The sequence below is a fragment of the Cheilinus undulatus genome, linkage group 5 (assembly GCF_018320785.1).
Source record: "Cheilinus undulatus linkage group 5, ASM1832078v1, whole genome shotgun sequence".
NCBI classification, from domain to species: Eukaryota; Metazoa; Chordata; class Actinopteri; order Labriformes; family Labridae; genus Cheilinus; species Cheilinus undulatus.
This window is the reverse complement of record NC_054869.1, coordinates 52627229-52646796: the sequence shown is the minus strand read 5'-3', so window position 1 is coordinate 52646796 and position 19568 is coordinate 52627229. Positions and strand designations below refer to the sequence as shown.

Sequence of the window (19568 nt, the reverse complement as noted above, 5' to 3'; positions counted from 1 at the left end):
ACCTTCTCTGAGGTCTAAGGCAGAGGCAGTAGAGGGGCTAAAACTACACCATGGACAGGGTATGATTGAATTTTATTTTAGGCTGGGAATGATCTACAAAGACATTGTGAAAAGCCTGGCATTGCAACGAAGGCATTTAAACAGAATATTGAGGGCCAGTTTGCTTTACCGGCGGAGGTGCGACCTGGAAGATGCGCTCGATTTACTTACCCAGCTGTCCAGGAATTATATCAATTTTATTAATTTGTATTTCGTGCAAAGTGGCCACGAATTAGTATTTGTGGCCACAATTTAGTATTTTGTGGCCATGAATTATTTTGTGGCCATGAATTAGTATTTCGTGCGCACGTATTGTGGCCACAATAAATTTTTTTTTGACCATGTCATGTCTGGGGCTCCGTACCTATTTTGTCCATTGTCCAGACGCGTTTTGATGAACAGTTAAGTGCTAAAGCTAAAATGTAAGTGGTCTGCTGTTACTTCAAAATAAAAATCAACGTGAGTTTTACCAGCTAAATGCTTTTAGCGGGGGGCTACAACGGAGGAAATGTCTGGTTTTTAACAGTATCTCGACACAGAACAATGGCAGCTCTTTGGTGAAAAATATACTAAACAAATAATACGAAGAAAACATTTTTAAAAAGTCCTGGAAGCATAATTTAGTAGTTTAGTAGTAGCAGAAGTTTAGTAAACTGACACAAGTTACGTTGATAACCTATTTTATTTGCTTATTGGTTCTTTAATTTCAGTATTAGTTCCAGTATTTGATGAACTGTCAACATAAAGCAGTTCCAGAATAAAGATACCTTCGGCAAAACTATTAATATACATAAAACTACTCTGCAGGACTGGAGACGCCCCCATTTTTCACTTCCGAAATCTGTTCACCTTTCACTTAGATAGTAGCGATCAGTGCATCGTTAAACGTGCCTAATGTGGGGGTACAGTCATGATTTTGGTCCTTTTTTTTATTATTATTATTTATTTATTTTAGATAAATTATATTGTATTGTTGTATTGTATTATTATATGTTGGTATGGGAAAAGCGTAAACTTTTCTGACGCTTAACTACAACTTGAGCACCCACGAAAGGAAACTCACAGGATTTCAAAATAAAAGCCCCAACTCGCCTGGCGCGTTATGTTTGATGTTGGTGTCCATGGTAACGACCAGATTGAACTGCAGATTTGACGGGTCAGAGATCAACGATGGACGCCATAGTAACACCTGCGGAGAGAAATGACCTAAAGGTGATTATTTAGTTCATTTTAAGAGAAGATAACCGCTGTAAACGTTTAAAGATGACCTTAGCGGGATATTTTTAACAGAATGAGTCTGTGGTGAAAGATGACGGAGGAGGGAAGTTTCCTACTGTTTTGATATTTTTTCCTGATGATTTTTTTAATGAAATTTCTATAGAGAGCTCGATAAAAAGACAACCAACAGGACATTTCTAGTCTTCAGTACCTGTTTTAACGAAGACAACCACAGACACATTTGGCTTGAAGTTGCCCTCACTCTCTGACCGTTAACGTATCCGGCTAACGTTTTCTTCCAGCAAACTAGCCAGCCGTTGAGTTGAATAATTTGCACTCATTGGGAAATGAATTTAAAAGATTAAGTGTTTTTTAGGATAATAGGTGAGTTTGTCTGCCAGGCTAAGCATAGGCGGAGTGAGGAGGTGGCTCATGGGGCTAAAGCCCAGAATGTTTTTTCTTGAAAAATGCTTTTGTATACTCTGATAGTTAAATGCAAAAATAAATGTGATAAACAATGGGGCCTTCCTGGTCACAACATGGAATATGATAATGAATATGATTGGTACGGCAAAACATCATTTAAAAAATCCAGATCTTCTCTTTTTCTTTTTCTTTTTTCCCCCCAATAATAACGTTTGCACTCACGGCAGTACAAGGAGTAGGCTACTTTAATTTGATACTGAAAATACAATTTTTAGCATTTTTAAAAAATAAATCAATATATGTAAGCACATATGTTGCTTTCTTTTAATGTTCTTTGTTACCTCTGCCAAGGACGTTATGTGATTGGGTGGGTTTGTTAGTTAGTTTGTTAGTTTGTTTGTTAGCAACATAACTCAAAAAGTTGTGGATGGATTTTGATGAAATTTTCAGGAAATGGCAGAAATGACATAAGGAAGAACTGATTAGATTTTGAGACTGATCCAGATCCCCGTCTGGATCCAGGAATTTTTTAAAAGGATTCTGTACTATTGGGAGATAGGGCTAATGGCGGAGGTCTGCGCTGTTACCACTTTACACCAGGAGATGGTGGACATGAGTAACTTAAATCCCAGCAGCATTTTTGGGTGTGTTTCTATTCAAAGTTTTGGAGTTTATAGAGCTTGAAAGACGCACACCCAGTCGAGGAGACAAGTCAGAGCGTAAAAGAGAGAAATACAGCGAATTGTGGCGAGAATACTCACAATGCTGGGAGGAACAGAGGAATATTCACCCTCTGCCATGACTTCCAGTCATCCAGTGAGACCATGGGTGATACTGTCAGTGCATCTGTTTGGACCAGCAGGCAATGCCTCCACTATGACAGCCCACCTGTAGCAAAGTCGATGCTTTGCCTCACTATGTCACCAGGGAGTGATTGGTGAATACAGTGGTGAGGGGTACATGGGGACAGATTTAGGAAGTTTTTGAAGGATTCTTCACTATTGGGGATACAGCTAATGGCGGAGGTCTGCACTCTCCGAGTGCTTTTCTAGTTTGAACATGCATTGATCCGATTGAAAACATCTGCACCAACTTCCTGTCCTACCTATGCAAAGTCACTTAGAAATAAAATATCAGACATTTTTCGGAGACCAAATTGAAAATTATTCGACTTCAACACAGTGTATTATTATCTAAGAATGATAACATTTCCAGCACAATTAGATTTAAATATGTAAGCACTGAGGATTTTTAAAAAGATTAAAAAAAAAAGGGTAGAGGTGACTAGAGCCTATATTACTGGAGACCATTTAAAACAAATCTATCTGAAATCAACTGTAGCCTTGTTGTAATTTTTTGTCCATACTGAGACATTCTTTGGTCTTTCTCTCTATTCTAGCTGGCTTGAAGGTTGTGGTCTCAGCCAGGATGCTGTCATTGTTTTCTTTGTTAATAAAAGTAAAATTGTCAACAAGTAAATCACATCTTTATCAATGAAGTCATCAGGAGCTGTGCCCTTTATAAAAGTGAAGGATCTTTTATAGAGTTAATGCGTTAAGGTTGTCTGATTTCATCACGTTTAAAATCTGAATATGTTCTAACTGTGACTCTGCAGATAGAGTTTGTTAGTCTTTGTTTCTATTCACCATACTTTCTTTGTTTCTCTGATGAATTCATCGGTAATATTTACTCCTTTCAGTGTTTTTTTTTTATTTAGGAAGGGAAGTGTTTCCAGGGCTACCTTTGGACAGGAGATCTGTTCCGTTCCTACCCAAACTGTCTCATTAGTTATCCACACAATAACGTCTCTGAGTTAAAGTTCAGTCTCAACCATATTTTGTCTCGTTTCTCATGCATGCATAGCTCCCCTATGATCAAAAAAACTGCATGTGTTTCTATTCACGTTATATGAACTCTATCAGTTGTCCGTCAGCAGGAGCAGGATGCCGACACAGCTCAGAGGGCAGAGGTCGAACCACGTAAAATACCGGGGATAAAGGGGAGCTTGATCATCCAGAAGAAGGCTTTAGAGCAGTGAGTATTTGTTATTTTAGCAACTATTTAATTAGTCTTTGTCCCCCGATAAGTTTCAGCATTTTAGCCTAGACATTTTTGGTCAAATGAGTCAAAAAAAAACAAAAAACAAAACAGTTTTGTCCACTTTACGTCGATTTGATTTGCAGTGTACAGTATTTAGCCTCAACATATTTAGTGGAACAAACTCAATCCCAGCAGGGGCCGGATTCTGGATTCAGGTCTAACCTGAGGGCCTAACAGGGTCACCTTTTAAACTATAAACTGTGAACCTCATTTCACCAGTAAAAAAACATGAAAAAAAAAAAAACTAAAAAGTTAAAAAGATGAGTTTAAAGGCTCACAATCTGAGAAAAGTCAATTTATTAGTTCAAAAAAGTCAAAACATGAAAATGAAACTGAAAAATAATGTTTTTCTGACTGTATTCTTATGCATTAGTAAAAGTTGAAATGGGTTTAAAGGTAAATTTGTCAAAGACAAGTCAACTCTTTTCCGTACAAATGTGGGGAAATCAAACGGTGACGTTTTCAGCTGGGACAAAAAGTCCGGTTCCTCCCTCACAGGGTTGTGAAATACTTTCACCACTTGTTTTCATTTCCAGTTACTCTAACGGCTGCGAGGCGATGGAGACGTCCCAGTATGAGAAGGCTGTGGCCTGCTTCTCTAAAGCCATCACCCTGCAGCCAGAACAGGTACGATAACTCACCCATGTTTAATCCGACTGTACGTCACAGATGCTTTGATTCTTCAGTTCAGTCAGGATGATATGCTGATGTAGCTACTGACATGCTGGTATCACAGATTTATCAGCACAGGAGAGCAAGTTTCCCTCTGTAACAGGATATTTAATAACAACAATGATGTTATATCATTTTACCCAGCAGGGGGCGCTCCAACTCCATACATTATTATTGCTTTAGCTCTGTGTTATGACTTCTTAGATTTAAAAAACTGGATGACTTTTTTTCCCACATGAACTCGGTGAAAATTCACTCAGCTCATTTAGGGAAACTTGGTGCACCAGAGGTGTCTGCTCCCAGCTGAGAGCTGTTGGTAATCAGCAGGGCTGACTTTACAGTCATACTTTAAAGGGGTAAGGTTGGCAAGTGTTACAAAAATAATGGGTGCTAAATAGTAAAATGGGTTGTGGAGGGGCACAAAGGGACAAAAACTGGTGAAAAAGTGGTGAAAACAGGAAAAAAGGGTTAAAAGTATCAAAAATGGGTTAAAAGTGTCAAAAATAGTGCAAAAAAGTAATGAAAAGAGGTTAAAAAGTGTCAAAATATGAAGAAAAGTGGAACCAAGAGGATAAAACCTGCTGGAAAAATGGGTTAAAAGGGGTTAGAATGGAAAAAATGGGTTAAAGAGGCAAAAAGTATCAAATATGGGATAAAAGTGGTAAAAAACAGCACAAATAGCCTGGCAAAGTTGGAAAAAGGGATTAAAGAGTAGCAAAATAGGTGAAAAGTGGCGAACATTGATTTAAATGTTGAAAAAATGTAATGAAAAGGAGCTAAAAAGTGGCAAAAATGGATAAAAGAGTGAAGGGGTAAAATGTGCAGGAAAAGCAGTTTAAGAGGGGTTAAAATCTTGCAAAAATTGGTAGAAGAGGAAACAAGGGGCAAAAAGTATCAAAACAGGGTTAAAAGTATCAAAAATGGGGGATGGATCTCACTGGTAATGACTAAAAATGTCCTGCTTTTTGAAAGAAAATACAAATACCACTACATAATATTTCAGTCGGACCAAAATATTTCTTTAATTTTTGTGGATTTAAAAGTCCGGCCCCCAGGGTCTCTGCTGAGAATAAATCTGGCCCTTGTGCAAATGTACTTGTGACCTCTGCCATATGTGCTTCTGTTGAATCAGAATAAACGGCATGTTGGTGCCAAAAGCTGAGAGTGTTTGCCTGATTCATCACACAACGCAAGACAGAGAGTACACAACCGCTACATGAGCACTGATGATAAATGCTTTTCAGATTTTTAAAGTCAAAATTACAAGTTTAACGGCTCAAAATCTGAGATGAAAGTCATTAGTTCAAAATGTCAAAAACATAATTAAAAGTCAAAATAATGATTTTAAATATATGAGATAGAATGTCAAAGTTGGAAGTTTTAAGGTTGAAATATTAAGCCTACATAAAATTCAAAATCATGAGTTTAAAAGGTGAGTTAAAATTTTGGATTGTGAGTCTAAAACGTGGGATTAAAAGTCAAAGTCAGGAATTGAAAAGGTCAAAATATGACTTTAAGTTCACGACTATTGATATAAGAGGTTGGATTTTGATGTAAAAAGTCAAAATTGTGAATTTAAAAGGTCAAAATATGAAAAGTCAAACAATAAATTTGGTGGTGAGATGCAAAATTGAAAATATGAAATGAAAATAAATTGATTTCTTTTACACTTTCCTGACTTTTTATTTAAATATTTTTACTCTTTCACCTTTAAAAGGTCAAGTTTACATTTTTATTCTGTAGTACATCTGCAGACCTCATACCAGCGGGCCAATTACAACAGAAATATGATATGATATACATCTATATATATCTATATATTGATATGATATATCTTACGGGCCGGGTACAACAGTACCACGGGCCTTGAGTTTGACACCCCTGCTTTATATTATCAGCGTGATATTGGTATGAGCAGATATTAGTTTAAGGTTCATTATCAGTATCAGCAGATAAGAACATTAACCATAAATATTGTCTGTTTTTTAATTTAAGTTTGTGGAGTTTTAGTCAGGACTAAAGCCTGATTTAAGCCTTATTAATGCTTCTGTGTTGCATCGATGGCGTACCGCTGTTGTTGACCATTTGAAGTTCTGCGTCGAGGGAACGCGTCACTCTGCAATTCACCACCATGCCGCTAGGGGGGTGTGGCTGTGTGTGTGTGTGTGTGTGTGTGTGTGTGTGTGTGTGTGTGGTTTCAGAGGGGTCACATCCGAATCCTTGTTTATCTTCCGGTCAGAGTAAACAATGGCGACCGAGGTGGAGCAGGTGTGTTTGGAGTTGGAGCTCATCGATATCGATGAACAAATTCTTTTGTTGCAAATGTTGAAGCGCAGGCGACAGGGAAGACGTTTGCGGAGGTGGTCTGTGCGACCACTAAACGAGTCGAGGCTGAGAACTGCTGGAAATTACGTTTTGAGCGGACCAATCACAGCCCTTGCGGTCTGCGTCGCTGTGACGCTGATTAGGATTTTTTGGAGGTACACGTCAGGCTACGGTGTAGGGGTCCGCATTGACGCAGAGGGCTACGCGTAGCTACGCCATTGACACGACGCAGAAGCATAAATCAGGCTTAAACCAACACTAAATCCTCTCTGAGGGGAATGAAGTTCAGTAAATCATTATAACTCTTGATAAAGAGGATTGGTGGATTCGGCACTGATGGGTTTCTTTGAATGTCTCCCTCTTCCTCTCTAACCCTCCAAACTCCACTGGATCACCATCGATCCCATGTGGTAGTGCATGCGTGATTTACAGTATTTCAGAGACTCTGATACAGATATCTGTGGAGTAAATTGTGGCATCGCCACTGCTCTAGAGTCCAGTGGCGGCGTGCTTTACACCATCGCATCTGACGCTTTGCATTACACTTGGTGATGTATGGCTTGGATGCAGCTGCTCGGCCATGGAAACCCATTCATGAAGCTCTCTACCACTGTTCTTGAGCTAATCTGAAGGCCACATGAAGTTTGGAGGTCTGTAGCCATTGACTCAGCAGAAAGTTGGTGACCTCTGCGCACTATGACCTCAGCATCTGCTGACCCCGCTCTGTCATTTTACGTGGCCTACCACTTGGTGGCTGAGTTGCTGTCGTTCCCAATGGCTTCCACTTTGTTATAATACCACTGACAGTTGACTGTGGAATATTTAGGAGGGAGGAAGTTCCACTACTGGATTTGTTGCACAGGTGGCATCCTATCACAGTACCACGCTGGAATTCACTGAGCTCCTGAGAGCGAGCCATTCTTTCACAAATGTTTGTAGAAACAGTCTGCATGCCTAGGTGATGATTTTATACACCTGTGGACATGGAAGTGATTGGAACACCTGATTTACATTATTTGGATGGGTGAGTGAATACTTTTGGCAATATAGTGTAGATAAGGCCTTTAGGAGGTGGGTGCAGATGTGGAAAGTCTTGTTCATTATTGATCTGGGTGTGATTTAGATAAAGTTATATGAAATTCAGTTGATGTTTTGTTCCTTTACTCTGTCTTTTTGGTCATATAACTTTTGATCCATTATCTGACAGGACATATATTCTGATAGTCAAGGCTTTCCTGAAAAAAATACATGTCTGTAACTTGATTATGCTAAAAAGAATTGAGATCCTACCGGCGCTTTTGCATAAAACATAGAGGCAGACCAATAATGGCATAAACTGTCTTGGGGTGACTGGTCTCTGCTTCTCTGTGTTTCAGACTCGGTTTCACGTTGGTCTGGGAGAAGTCTACCTGCAGCTGTGTGACTTCCAGTCTGCAGCAGCTTCTTATAAACGAGCCCAGCTCCTGGAGCCCGGGGCTTTCAGTGGACGCTTGGCCTTTATATATTATCTTCAGGTAAAAGACATTTCCACAGACGATTTTATGTTAAAATGCAAACAGGATCATTTTGAATGGTAGTTTACAGTTTTACATAAAGTCTAAATCAGAAAATATGATACCTTCACTCTCTGTGGAGTAGGGGTGGGTGAAAATATCTATTAATCAATGCATCGCAATAGTTCCCCCCTCAATTCAATATCAATTCAGCAGATCCTCTGAATCGATTCACCTCCTGGCCAGTGGGGGTCACTGTGTGTGTGATTCGCATTGTATGGAAGGAGGCCGCACTCGACCAAACAACCAACCATAACCATGTTATATGAGGTTTATCACAATTTACTAGAAGAAAGAAATATTATTTAGGTTTACATGCACTCTACTTTTTCAGTGTTTATACAGAACTGGCACGTTTTTTTACTTTTGTACTCCTTATGCACAAATAAGTTATTATTGTGCAAATTTTTATTTTAAAATGTTTTATTGCTAAAAAATGTGAGGTGACCACATATGTTCACATGGGCATGAAAATAATTATTAAAAATTTTCAACACGTTTTTTGTGTATTTCTACTTCTTACTGAATCAACATCAAAGCATTTAAATCAATATTGAATCGATATCGAATTGAATCGCAACCTAAAGAATCAAAACCAAATTGAATCATGAGGTTCTTAGCAATACCCAGTCCTACAGTGGAGTGTAATTAGTAATAAAGAAGCCCCCAAATGGTCATTTAAAATCTTTGAGCCATCTTTATGACTCTGTGCAGCTGGGGTCAGAATCATTTGTCCGTACTTCCCTCTGGGTCATTCTTGTGAATGTGGTATTTCAATAATGCTACAAGCGACTTCCTCTAAACCAGTCCTTCTCAACCTTGGGGTCATGACCCCCTTTGGGTCGCGAGACACTGAGAGGGGGTCCCCAGATGCCCTAAAAAAACAAGGAATATTTTTTCAAATTACACTGTTGCCCATTTACACCAATTTTGTCACATTTTTTACCCCTTTTCGTCATTTTTTTCCCACCAATTTTAACACATTTTTGCCATTTAACACCTATTTTTGTCATTTTTTAAACCGTTTTGCTACTTTTTTCAGCCACTTCTAAACCCATTCTTGCCACTTAGGCTGCTTTCACACTAGGGGCCCGGTTCCGGATCCGAGTGCACTTGAGCCCAAAGTCCAGTTCGTTTGGTAGTGTGAATGCAAATGAACCGCTTCTGGGCATCGGGCCCGGGCCCACTTGGGGAGGTGGTCTCGGGAGCGATTCAAGTGGACTCTGGCACGGTTCGGATAAGATGTGAATGCAACTGCACCCGGATACGGGACAGAGCGTCGTATCAGCTTTATGATGTCATTGTAAAAACTGAAATTCTTTCTACATTGCTCCAGTTTGTTCACATTTTTCCTCAATAAAGGGCGAAAAATCATCGGAATCCAGTCAATAAACGGTCTGTTGTGACTCACCTTACAGATGAACACAAGTTGGAGTCAGTGAGAGGAGGTGCAAAGGCAATAAAAGTGTCCTGTCACCCAACCGCTGTATCTGTGCGGCACAAGCCCATTTAACCCTCTGAGCTGTGATGTGCAGAGATGAAGAGCAAAGTTGCTGGCATCTTAAAAAGTGATTTTAAATCCTCCATGGCTGCAGGATGGACTTTTTGCCGGGTTAAAACAAAAACAATCTTCTCTCAGGTCATGACCTGAGTGGTTGCCATGGTAGCCTCTTCTTCTCTCTCCTCCTTGGCGAGGTTGTAAACCAGCTACATGCATACCGCCACCTGCTGTTCAGACTGAGTAAAGACACAAGTGCGCATGGGCACAGATCGATGTTGCTAGTGTGAAAGCAAGCCAGCAGTGGAAAGGAGGGGGGGATCACGCTGCAGCATGGTTCGAAACAACTGGGCCTAATGTAAAAGCACCCTAAAGCTTAATGTTGCATCTGTTGACCCATTATAGCCACTATGAACCCCTTTTTACACCATTTTTTTCCCATTTTGACCACATTTCATCATTTGATATGCCCAATTTTGGTAGTTTAACCAATTTCTGCTAATATCTGCCTATTTTTTTCTTTCTTAGTTAATTGTGTTAGTTCTTTTTTGACAGTTTATATCAATTTTCCATCCCATTTCACCAAATTTACACCTATTTTTGCACAATTTAAAACCATTTCAGCCACATCTCAACTCCGTTTTACCAAAATTAATGCCTATTTTTGCCACTTCTAACCCATTTCTGCTACTTTTAAAATTCAACTTCACCACCTCTTTCAACATTTTTCCCATTGTTAACACATTTTAACGGTTTTTAAACCATTTTAATTATTTTTCAGACAAAAGGGATTTACGTTTTCAAAAAGGCTTTAGACCACACAAATTATTAATAAAAAATATAGTTAAATATGAAATATGGATACCACAGCTTAACTTTACAATGGACCATGGTTTTGCTGACCTCCATGGCCCCCGGTTTCGCTGGGCCCCAGAAAGCTCTCCCATTTATCCCCCTTTATGAGCGGTCTTGTCTCCACATCCTGATTGTGCATGGCTGTGTTCAGCCACCTTCAGGTACAGCAGGGGTCTGTTGTTGCAATTTTTCAATGTTGCTGGTGAACAAAAGAAATATTAGACGTCTGCCAGCCAACAAAAAGGTTTTTTCTTGCAAGGTCAATCAACACATACAGCAATCAGTATGCAGCAAAAGACAGAGAGAGAGAGAGAGGAAGGGAGAGAGAGAGAGAGAGAGAGAGAGGGAGAGAGAGAGAGTGAGAGAGAGAGAGGGAGAGAGTCCAAGAGAGAAACCCAGAGACAGAAGAAGAGCCCAAACCTGGGGGGGGTTTAAGCATTTTATACAGAAGGAAACAACCTTAAAATATACTTCCTGCCCCTCTGTCTGCTGTGGAGACCTTCACCAAGATTGGGTTTTTTTTCCAGGCAGTCTGGACATCACAATTTAAAATACAAAAGGAGACTTTGATTCAGTCATGGGCTCCAGATTTAACACTTCGTCAGGAAACTGGCAGAGTCACCTTTTGTTGCTTTGTATTTACACATGCAGAAAAGTCGACACCTTCCTAGCCCTATCGTTTCCCCATGTCTGTGGCATAAGCTCCATAGGAATGGTTACATGTCCCTGGTCTCTGGCACCTTTATTTTGGGGACGCAGGCTGAAAAGGTTGAGAACCTCTTATATAAACTTTGCACAAATGTCCACTCTGACTCAAGGATGAGCTCTGGTTGCGTTTTGAAGGTCACTCTGCAGCACTTGCCATTGTCTGAAATTTCTGCTAAAATTATTTCATGTTGATGATGTTGTCTTTTGTGGCCCTCAGGGCCAGTCTCTGTTGGACCGGGATCTCTTCTTAGAGGCTCTGGAGGCCTTCAGAAAAGCTGCTGAGGTGAAGCCTGGCTGCAGGGCCTATGACTACAGAAGGTCAGGAACATGTCTGCCAAGATCCAGACTGAAGTGTTTTTGATGAAGATTCGGATTTCTTTATTTTCCCACAATCAAACCTTATTAATAGAGGAAAATGCTGGGTCACTGAGAAAAGAGACATGCATGAGACTCAAAGTGATAACACTTCACATAATCTTGATTTGTAGGACATTATTAGTTAATATATTTTCATTATTTGTTCCCCAGCCTGGCCTGTCTGTCAGCTTTGGGTCACCACACTGACTGTCTGAAGATGGTGAACGACTGGCTGGAGTCAGATGGACCCTCCTCAGACCTTTACGTCCTCCGAGCTCGACTGCATAAACATCTCAACCAGGTTACACCTGCAAACACCTCTGCAAACATTTAAAGCTGGCAGCACACTCTACATCTGAGGCTCAGAGCTGATGGAGGAGTGTTGGAGCAAGATGTTAAAAAAGTAGAACTGTGTAAATGTACGGGGTTAAAATCCTGCAAGCAACCAAAGCAAAGAAAACAGAACCAATGAAGAATTCAAATCTTTAACCCTATAGAACCTAGCATAGCTCCGGCGCTACAATTAGCATATTCATTTTTGATTGGCGGTAGATTTGAAACCGGATAAGATAGATCGATCATTCTTTTTGCGTATGAAATCTGGAGGGTTATACTAACATTTCACACATTCACCATGTTTCAGAGCACTTTTTCGTTGGCAGTGATGGATTTGTAGAATACATAATAAAGCGCGCATAACAAAACTCTTTATAAACGAGACCACGGGTATTTGCAGCACTTCCTACGTTGAAATAAACATCATCACGTTGTGGGCATGAACTGTCACATGATTCTAAAGTGTCCCTACCTGATAGGCTCCACTCCTCAACAACAGGAAGAGGTGTATTTTCCAGGGAGTTGTAGTTTTTTCTGTGGAATACACTAAAGAACTTAGCCTGCACACTTACTCGCCCTCGCTCTCGTTTCACCGCTACTTTTTTACAAAAACACTCAGACACACAACCTTCACACACCAGACATCCATCACACACACTTCTTTGACACAGTTCCATGTAGTTATGTATATGTAGTTATGTATATGTAGTTATGTATATGTATATGTAGTTTATGTAGTTATGGAGCCACAAAAAACCTGGCTGCACCAAACAGTGTTACAGCTGGCACAAAACTTCTGAACTAATTACAGCGTCAGATGAAGAGTCCAACTACTCATCTGGCTCGTTTTTTTTTTTTTTTTTTTTTTTTTTTTTACAAAATTGACTATATCCCAAAAAGCAAGTTATTTACAGATTCCAAATAAATTTCCTGTGGTTCCAAGGGATATCATGCAACTTTTTACATTTACAAATTTTAGGGATACAGCTGTGCAATTTCTGTATATGTGAAAAAACCCCAACTATTTTTATTTTTCTTTAGGTCTATTGCACTTTTAAGCAATTTATTGTAGTATTTAAGGCATAAGTTAATAAATATATTGAAACTTGGGATATAAGGGTTATATTGATGTAAAACAAATAAAAATACTCCCAAAAATTGCACCACAGTATATGAAAATGTAATGGTGGACTTGCACAATGGTAGGTTTTAAAGGGATAATTTCTTCAACTGTATATGTGGTTTAGATCGTACGCGGTGTTTCGTAGTTTAAAGATTTCACAGCTAAAACAAGAACAACAAATGTCTGTCTGAGGGGGTTTTCACATCAGGCCTGATGTTCCTTAAGAAGCATGATTCCTCCTCTCTCCCCCTCCACCCTTCTGCCCTGCTTTCACGGGGTTTGTCGGCAAATCCACCAAGAAGAAGAAAGAAGAAGAAGCAACCATAGACATGATAAATGTAGACGATGCATGGACTGGTGGTGGTACATAAATATTGCCGGCATATTGCCAAAGGCAGATCATTGTAAGAGTGAATGAGAAGATTGTGCAGTCTCATCTGATTATGTTGATAGTACAATATTTGGATCTGGGTTAGGCCACACCCCATGTATGGAGTCTATAGTCCTTCCCTCTCCTGGGTTCAAGTCCAGCCTGTGGCTACAGTCCCTCGTGACATTCACCCTCTTTCTTCTTCTCTGATTTCCTACAGTCCTGAACCTTTCAATAGAGGCACGACCCCCCCCCCCCCAAAAAAAGTCCCAAAAATGTCTTGATCTCAAATATACTGCACCTATTCTGATACACAGTTACCTACCTGTGATTTAAGAGCTGGTGTTTTCTCTCTTGCTCAGACGTCGCCGTGTTATCAGGATGTGAAGTCGGCCTTGGAGTTGAACCCGTCATGTCCAAAGGCTGGAGCCTTGCTTCAGCAGCTGCAGGAAGCCAGTGAACAGGCCAGGAAGAAGGCTGCAGAAAGACTTTTGAGTGGTCAGCTACCTGAAGCTCTACAAATGATCAACATCGCATTGGAGAGCAGCCCAGAGAACCCACGTCTCTACCTGTTCAGGTAAACACAATGATGCTCAAACTGCAGGACAAAGGCAATGGATCTGGATGCTAGTCTGTGGTGCTAACATATACATTAACTAGTGTTAAAATTAGAATAAAATAAAAGCTTGTCACAGATTTAACTTTGCAGATAGTTTTACTGATAAAGATCTGTTAATGCTTATACATCAGAGGGACTCTGTACCGACTTCTACAAGACTTCACAGCAGCTATCGAGGATCTGGTCCAGGCCATGGAGCAAAAAGAGGATGACATGGCTGAGGAGGAGAGAGAAGTCAGAGACAGTAGTGATGGGCACAGCTCTCTGCAGGACGAGGTTCAGTCCCAGCTGGTTCTCACCTACAATGATTTCGCCGTACAGTGCTTCACCAAAGGCCTTTACGCCGAGGCCACGCTGCTGCTCAACAAGGCCATCGAGGAGGAGAAGGATCAGGCCTTTCTGTACCTGCACCGAGGAGGTGTGTGTGTTTACATCATCTTAACTTTCACACACACACACACAGTCCTTTAGTGCACAATTAACCTTTACCCTTAGAGCGCACAGCTATCTTTTTTCACCATCATGTCTCCTCTAGACTTTTTGTCTTAAAAAGCTTATAAACATTAATCCTGTGGTGCACAGTCAAGATCTTTACATCCTTTTTTAAGGACAACCTGGGCTTTAAGAATATATCTACTACAGTAATGTCACATGAATTTTAAAAAAGTTATTGGACTCTAAAGACAAAAGAAAAAAACAAATTGGAATTTGAATCCCGGAGATTTTTATTATAACACACAGGGAACATTAGTGACTAAGCCTTTTCTTTGCACAGACTTGTTCTTCCATCTCTTAGGGACACAACGGTGAAAAAATACATATTTTGTGACTAACGGTTTTCAAAATATCGACATATATACAAAGAAAAGTCCATATGTTTTTTTGCCGTTAGATTCATTTGTGCCACTCCTCAAAGCAGTAGAGATGCAACTGGTCAACTGCAACTCCCACAATGCATTGCAGTAAATAACATGGCAATGCCCTGGGCAAAAAACTGAAGTAAGTGATCGAAAATGGATTAAAAGTGGATAAATCATCGGATCTAACAATGTGGATCCAATCTGTAACGACCCCTGAAAAGTCACCGAAGTCCCGGGCTCGCTACTACGGCGTCCTTTACTGGCTACGGAGACATTGAGGGTAGCAAATGAAAAACAAGAAAGTCAGCTTTCAGAGGAAAAAAGAGTGTCTATGACTTATGGTTCAAAAGTTACTGTTTTTATAAACTTGTCACTTGTTGTTATTTACGTCCTCAGAGTCCCCGGAAAGTCAGCCAAGTTCTGGGCTCACTAGAAAATGTTCTGTAAGAGCTATGAATGCATGGAGGACATGATTAGAAAGGCACACAGGAAAGCTTTCAGATAAAAAAACAATTACATGTCTTTGACCTACAGTTTAAACGTTACAGAGTGATTTATAAAGGGATATGCCTGCAGCACGGATCTGTGCCGTGTAAGCTCTAAGGGTTAAAGTAATGTCAGACTGTGAGGAATTTGAAGTCAGAAACGAGCCAAATAATCCACAGAAGGAAGCATCAGTGTCACACAGATCTGCTGCTGAGGGACAGGAAGTAACAGTCGACCCCTCCAAACTAAATTTCCAGCTCCTATGTGAAGTATTTCCTCATTTCAGTGGAAAATGTTCACCTTTGTGGGGTATAATTTAGATGATCTGCGGTTAAAGTAAACCAATTTTTTAGACATAAAAACTAAAATGAAGTTAGCGTAGGGGTTGTGTACTCTGTTATGAAGCATTCATGAAGGTTCTCTTCTGGCTCCAGCTTGCCGTTTATTCTGATAATGACAAATGTACTGGTCTCCTGCCAACACTCTTAGTCATAAACTTAAAAAATACGAAAATATAAGAACTAGGACTGTCAAACAGAATATTGAATGATGATTGATCTTGAAATTCTCTATTTTGCACGAAAACCTCTTGTTTTATTTTGTATTTTTGTTCTGCCTTAAACTAAGAGTGACTAACTTCCTGCTCCAGCTTCTAACTTTGAGCTGCTGCCTTTGCCGACGTTTGGAAAGATTTATCTCGGAGTTCACTGCAGTGGAGAGCTGCATGGATTCCAGTTAATAATGCACTGTTAACCTGAATCTGAAGAGAAGTATTTAAGTTGTAAAATTAAAGGGAAGCTTGGTTTGTTTTCTATGTGCTCCTGATTTACACGTAGTTGGAGGATTAACAGAAACATCAGTAACACTAATGTGGTTACTCAGCTGTAACACGTCACACTCCTGCACCACAGACAAATGTAATGTGATAACAGTAAAGAGTTTCTTTGAACGGCGTTACTTAACATGGTGTTCCCCAAAAAATCCAGACTGGGATTGTAGACCAGGGCGGTTTCTAATCCTGATTTTACCATAACACTTCTACATCAGGAACAGTTTAATGATGCTCTCCTGTGTGTTAGATTGTTTCTTCAAGCAAGGTGAGTGGAGTTTTGCTCTTCTGGACTACAAGCAGGCTGAGGAGATGATGCAGCCCGATGACGCTGCTGTCCGGCTCCGCCTCGCCGTCACGTTCAACACGCTGGGCTCTTTTTGCTTTGAGGACGGGTCAGAACTACACAAATGAGACAAACACAATCAGAGAAACCTGTCTGTATGTTGAATTAGTGTTTGTTTGTGCAGCTGTTTCCAGGAGGCATCTGAGATGTTTTCTTTGGCCATCAAGTACAATCCCTCAGCCGGTCGGTACTATGAGAGCAGATCGAAGGCGTATCGAAAGGTTCTGAACTTTGAGGAAGCCAGGAAGGATCTCATCCGTCTGCTGGTCCTGGATCCGACCAACGAGGAGGTCAGAGCTTTACCCCCATCCACCGACACTGAGCTGCCCAATTCATCTAAGTGCCATCAAAAGTTCAGGCTGTGGAATTACAAAATCACATAAAAGGCTGCAACTTTTGACATATGAAGTACATGGAAGGTTTATAAATGTGCCTGCAGAAAGGCCTTTAAGTTTATAATAGTTCCACTATTGCATTTTGTGGAAGCACCATTATTTTTGAAAAAGGAACAATTTTTATATTTTGAAAATATCAGAAAGGATAAAGTATCAGGTTTTGTATTTCTTTTAATGCTACTTAATATTTTAATGTTTTTTTTTTAGTATTTGTGTGAATAAACGTCCACAGGTCAATCAGAGATGTAAAGAAACATTTCAGGGAAGAGGAGACATCGTTGTCTTTCTCCTCTGCTCTCTGCAGAGACACTGACTGACAAGTGGGTCTAAGGAGCACTTTAGCTGTAGGTTAATTAATACAAACACTCAAAACACATCGGCATTATGACTCCGCTAAAAACAAAATGTAGTCTTACCTTTGACTGTTGGCCTGACGAAATAAAAACCAGACTACCTGAGTATCACCGGCTTTAGCTGCTTCTCATCTGCTCAGAAAGTCTAATGCTGAAATCCACATTGACATCAGCAGAATAGAAGTTATTTTCATTAAAATAAAACTGATATAACAGACAGAATCATGATCTTTATAACTTTTTAATCAAAGATCTCTTAATAATGGATCATCATCATCTGGTTTTAGAGATCTCGGGGTGTAGAATCCAGACTAAAAGTGCGTGTGTGCCCAAACCTCGGGAATGTCGTGTCGAAAAAAAATCTGATTTATAAAACCGTGCCCACACACATCTTCACACAATTCTCTCTTTATAAACACCTGGAAATGTGCGCACATACAAGTGCATCTCAAAAAATGAGATTATCATGAAAAAGTTCAATATTTTTTTCACTTTTTTCTGGAAGTGAAAACCATATATTATTTAGACTTGTTACACATAGAGTGAAATATTTCAAGCCTTTATTTCTTAAATGTTGATGATTATGGCTTACAGATAAGAAAACCCAAAATTCAGTGTCTCAGAAAATTAGAATATTACAAGGGATCAATATAAAAATGATATTTTAAAAAGAAAGGTCAGGCTTCTGCAAAATATGTTGAATATTCAAATTTTCTGAGACAGTGAATTTGGGGTTTTCATTTCTGTAAGCCATAATCATCAAAATTTCAAGAAATAAAGGCTTGAAATATTTCACTCTATGTGTAATGAGTCTATATAATATATGGGTTTCACTTTCAGAAAAGAGTGACAAAAAATATTGATTTTTTTCATGATATTCTAATTTTTTGAGATGCACCTGTATATCTGCCTTCTGTTTTGCCCTTTACAGCCTACATTCAGCCTCAAACAGTCGATGCAGAGCTCCTTAGGAATGAAAATGGTTATCATTGAGTTGACAGGTCAAAGGTTTTCACTGGTGAACCAAAACGGCAGCCAGAAGGAAGTGTGGGAAAGTAAAACATTCTGACACCATGGAAGGACAGTTAGACAGAGAGAAGGTGCTTTGTTATGGGACTGGTCACAAAAACCCTTACTGACTGCTGCACATGCTCCTCTGACAAATAAAAAAACCACCTCTCATGATTATGGACAAGTATCACTGCAGGTTTTATTTCCAAATCTCTCTTTCACTATCAGATGTTATTAAAGACACCTTTAATCGACCACTACAGGATATAAATAAATAAGTTTGATTAATTTACTGTATGCTTTTTCTTTCTTTGTTTCTGTAGCTTCCTCCGCTGCTGATGAGTCTGTTCCCTGGTCACAGTGAGTCTGAGGTTTTGTCGAGTCCAGCAGCACATGCGGTCAAAGATCAGCTGATGGAAACCATCCAGGCCTGCAGTTCGTCCTCTGACCAGCAGGGGTCAGTAAAATAAAAGCTTTACTCTGAATGTAGATCAACTGAAGGACAGATGGACGACAACATGTCTCAAAAATCCTCCTTACCCGGCAGATCTTAACTACAAGTTAGCAGAAAGTTCTAGGAGAGCAGCCACCTGTAAGTGTTTCACTAGCTCACTATGTTTATTTATTTATTCAATGTTGTTTTTGTTATGCTGTCCAATAGATGGCAGCAGAGAATCAGTCTAAATATCATACTATCTTACAAGACTCTGAATACTTATTGTAAGACCTGTGCTGAGGAGTTTTCAGTGAAAAATAAGCCATATTATAAATCAGTTCTACTCGACGCGTGGCTCTTTTGTGTCTTCATCTGAAATATTTTGAAAAGGGAAAATCTGACCGAGTCACAGGTGTGGTTGATTCTCATACTTAAACAATAGGCTTTAATTGTCAACCCTTATTTTCTGTCTGTATTATCCATTATGCTTACTTTCGTTTTTTGCCCTTTTTCCATTTTTTTGCCATCTTTAATCCATTTCTGCCACTTTTTGCATATTTTTTGCCACTTTATCCTGTTTTTGCTGCTTTTTGACCATTTCTGCCACCTGTAACTCATTTTTTTGCCCTCCTCACCCATTTTTACCACTTTTT

General features: G+C 39.7%; 1 protein-coding gene across 1 annotated transcript; it reads left to right on the top strand.

Moving 5' to 3' along the window:
- The first annotated feature begins 11958 nt into the window (after positions 1-11958).
- Positions 11959-19182, top strand: LOC121510444 (tetratricopeptide repeat protein 16). The gene is made up of 6 exons (XM_041788488.1): positions 11959-12052; positions 13943-14157; positions 14331-14617; positions 16625-16769; positions 16845-17010; positions 18803-19182. Exons 1-6 carry the CDS (start codon positions 11969-11971, stop codon positions 18947-18949), a joined length of 1044 nt encoding a protein of 347 aa, XP_041644422.1. The 5' UTR covers positions 11959-11968; the 3' UTR covers positions 18950-19182.
- Positions 19183-19568: the final 386 nt, after the last annotated feature.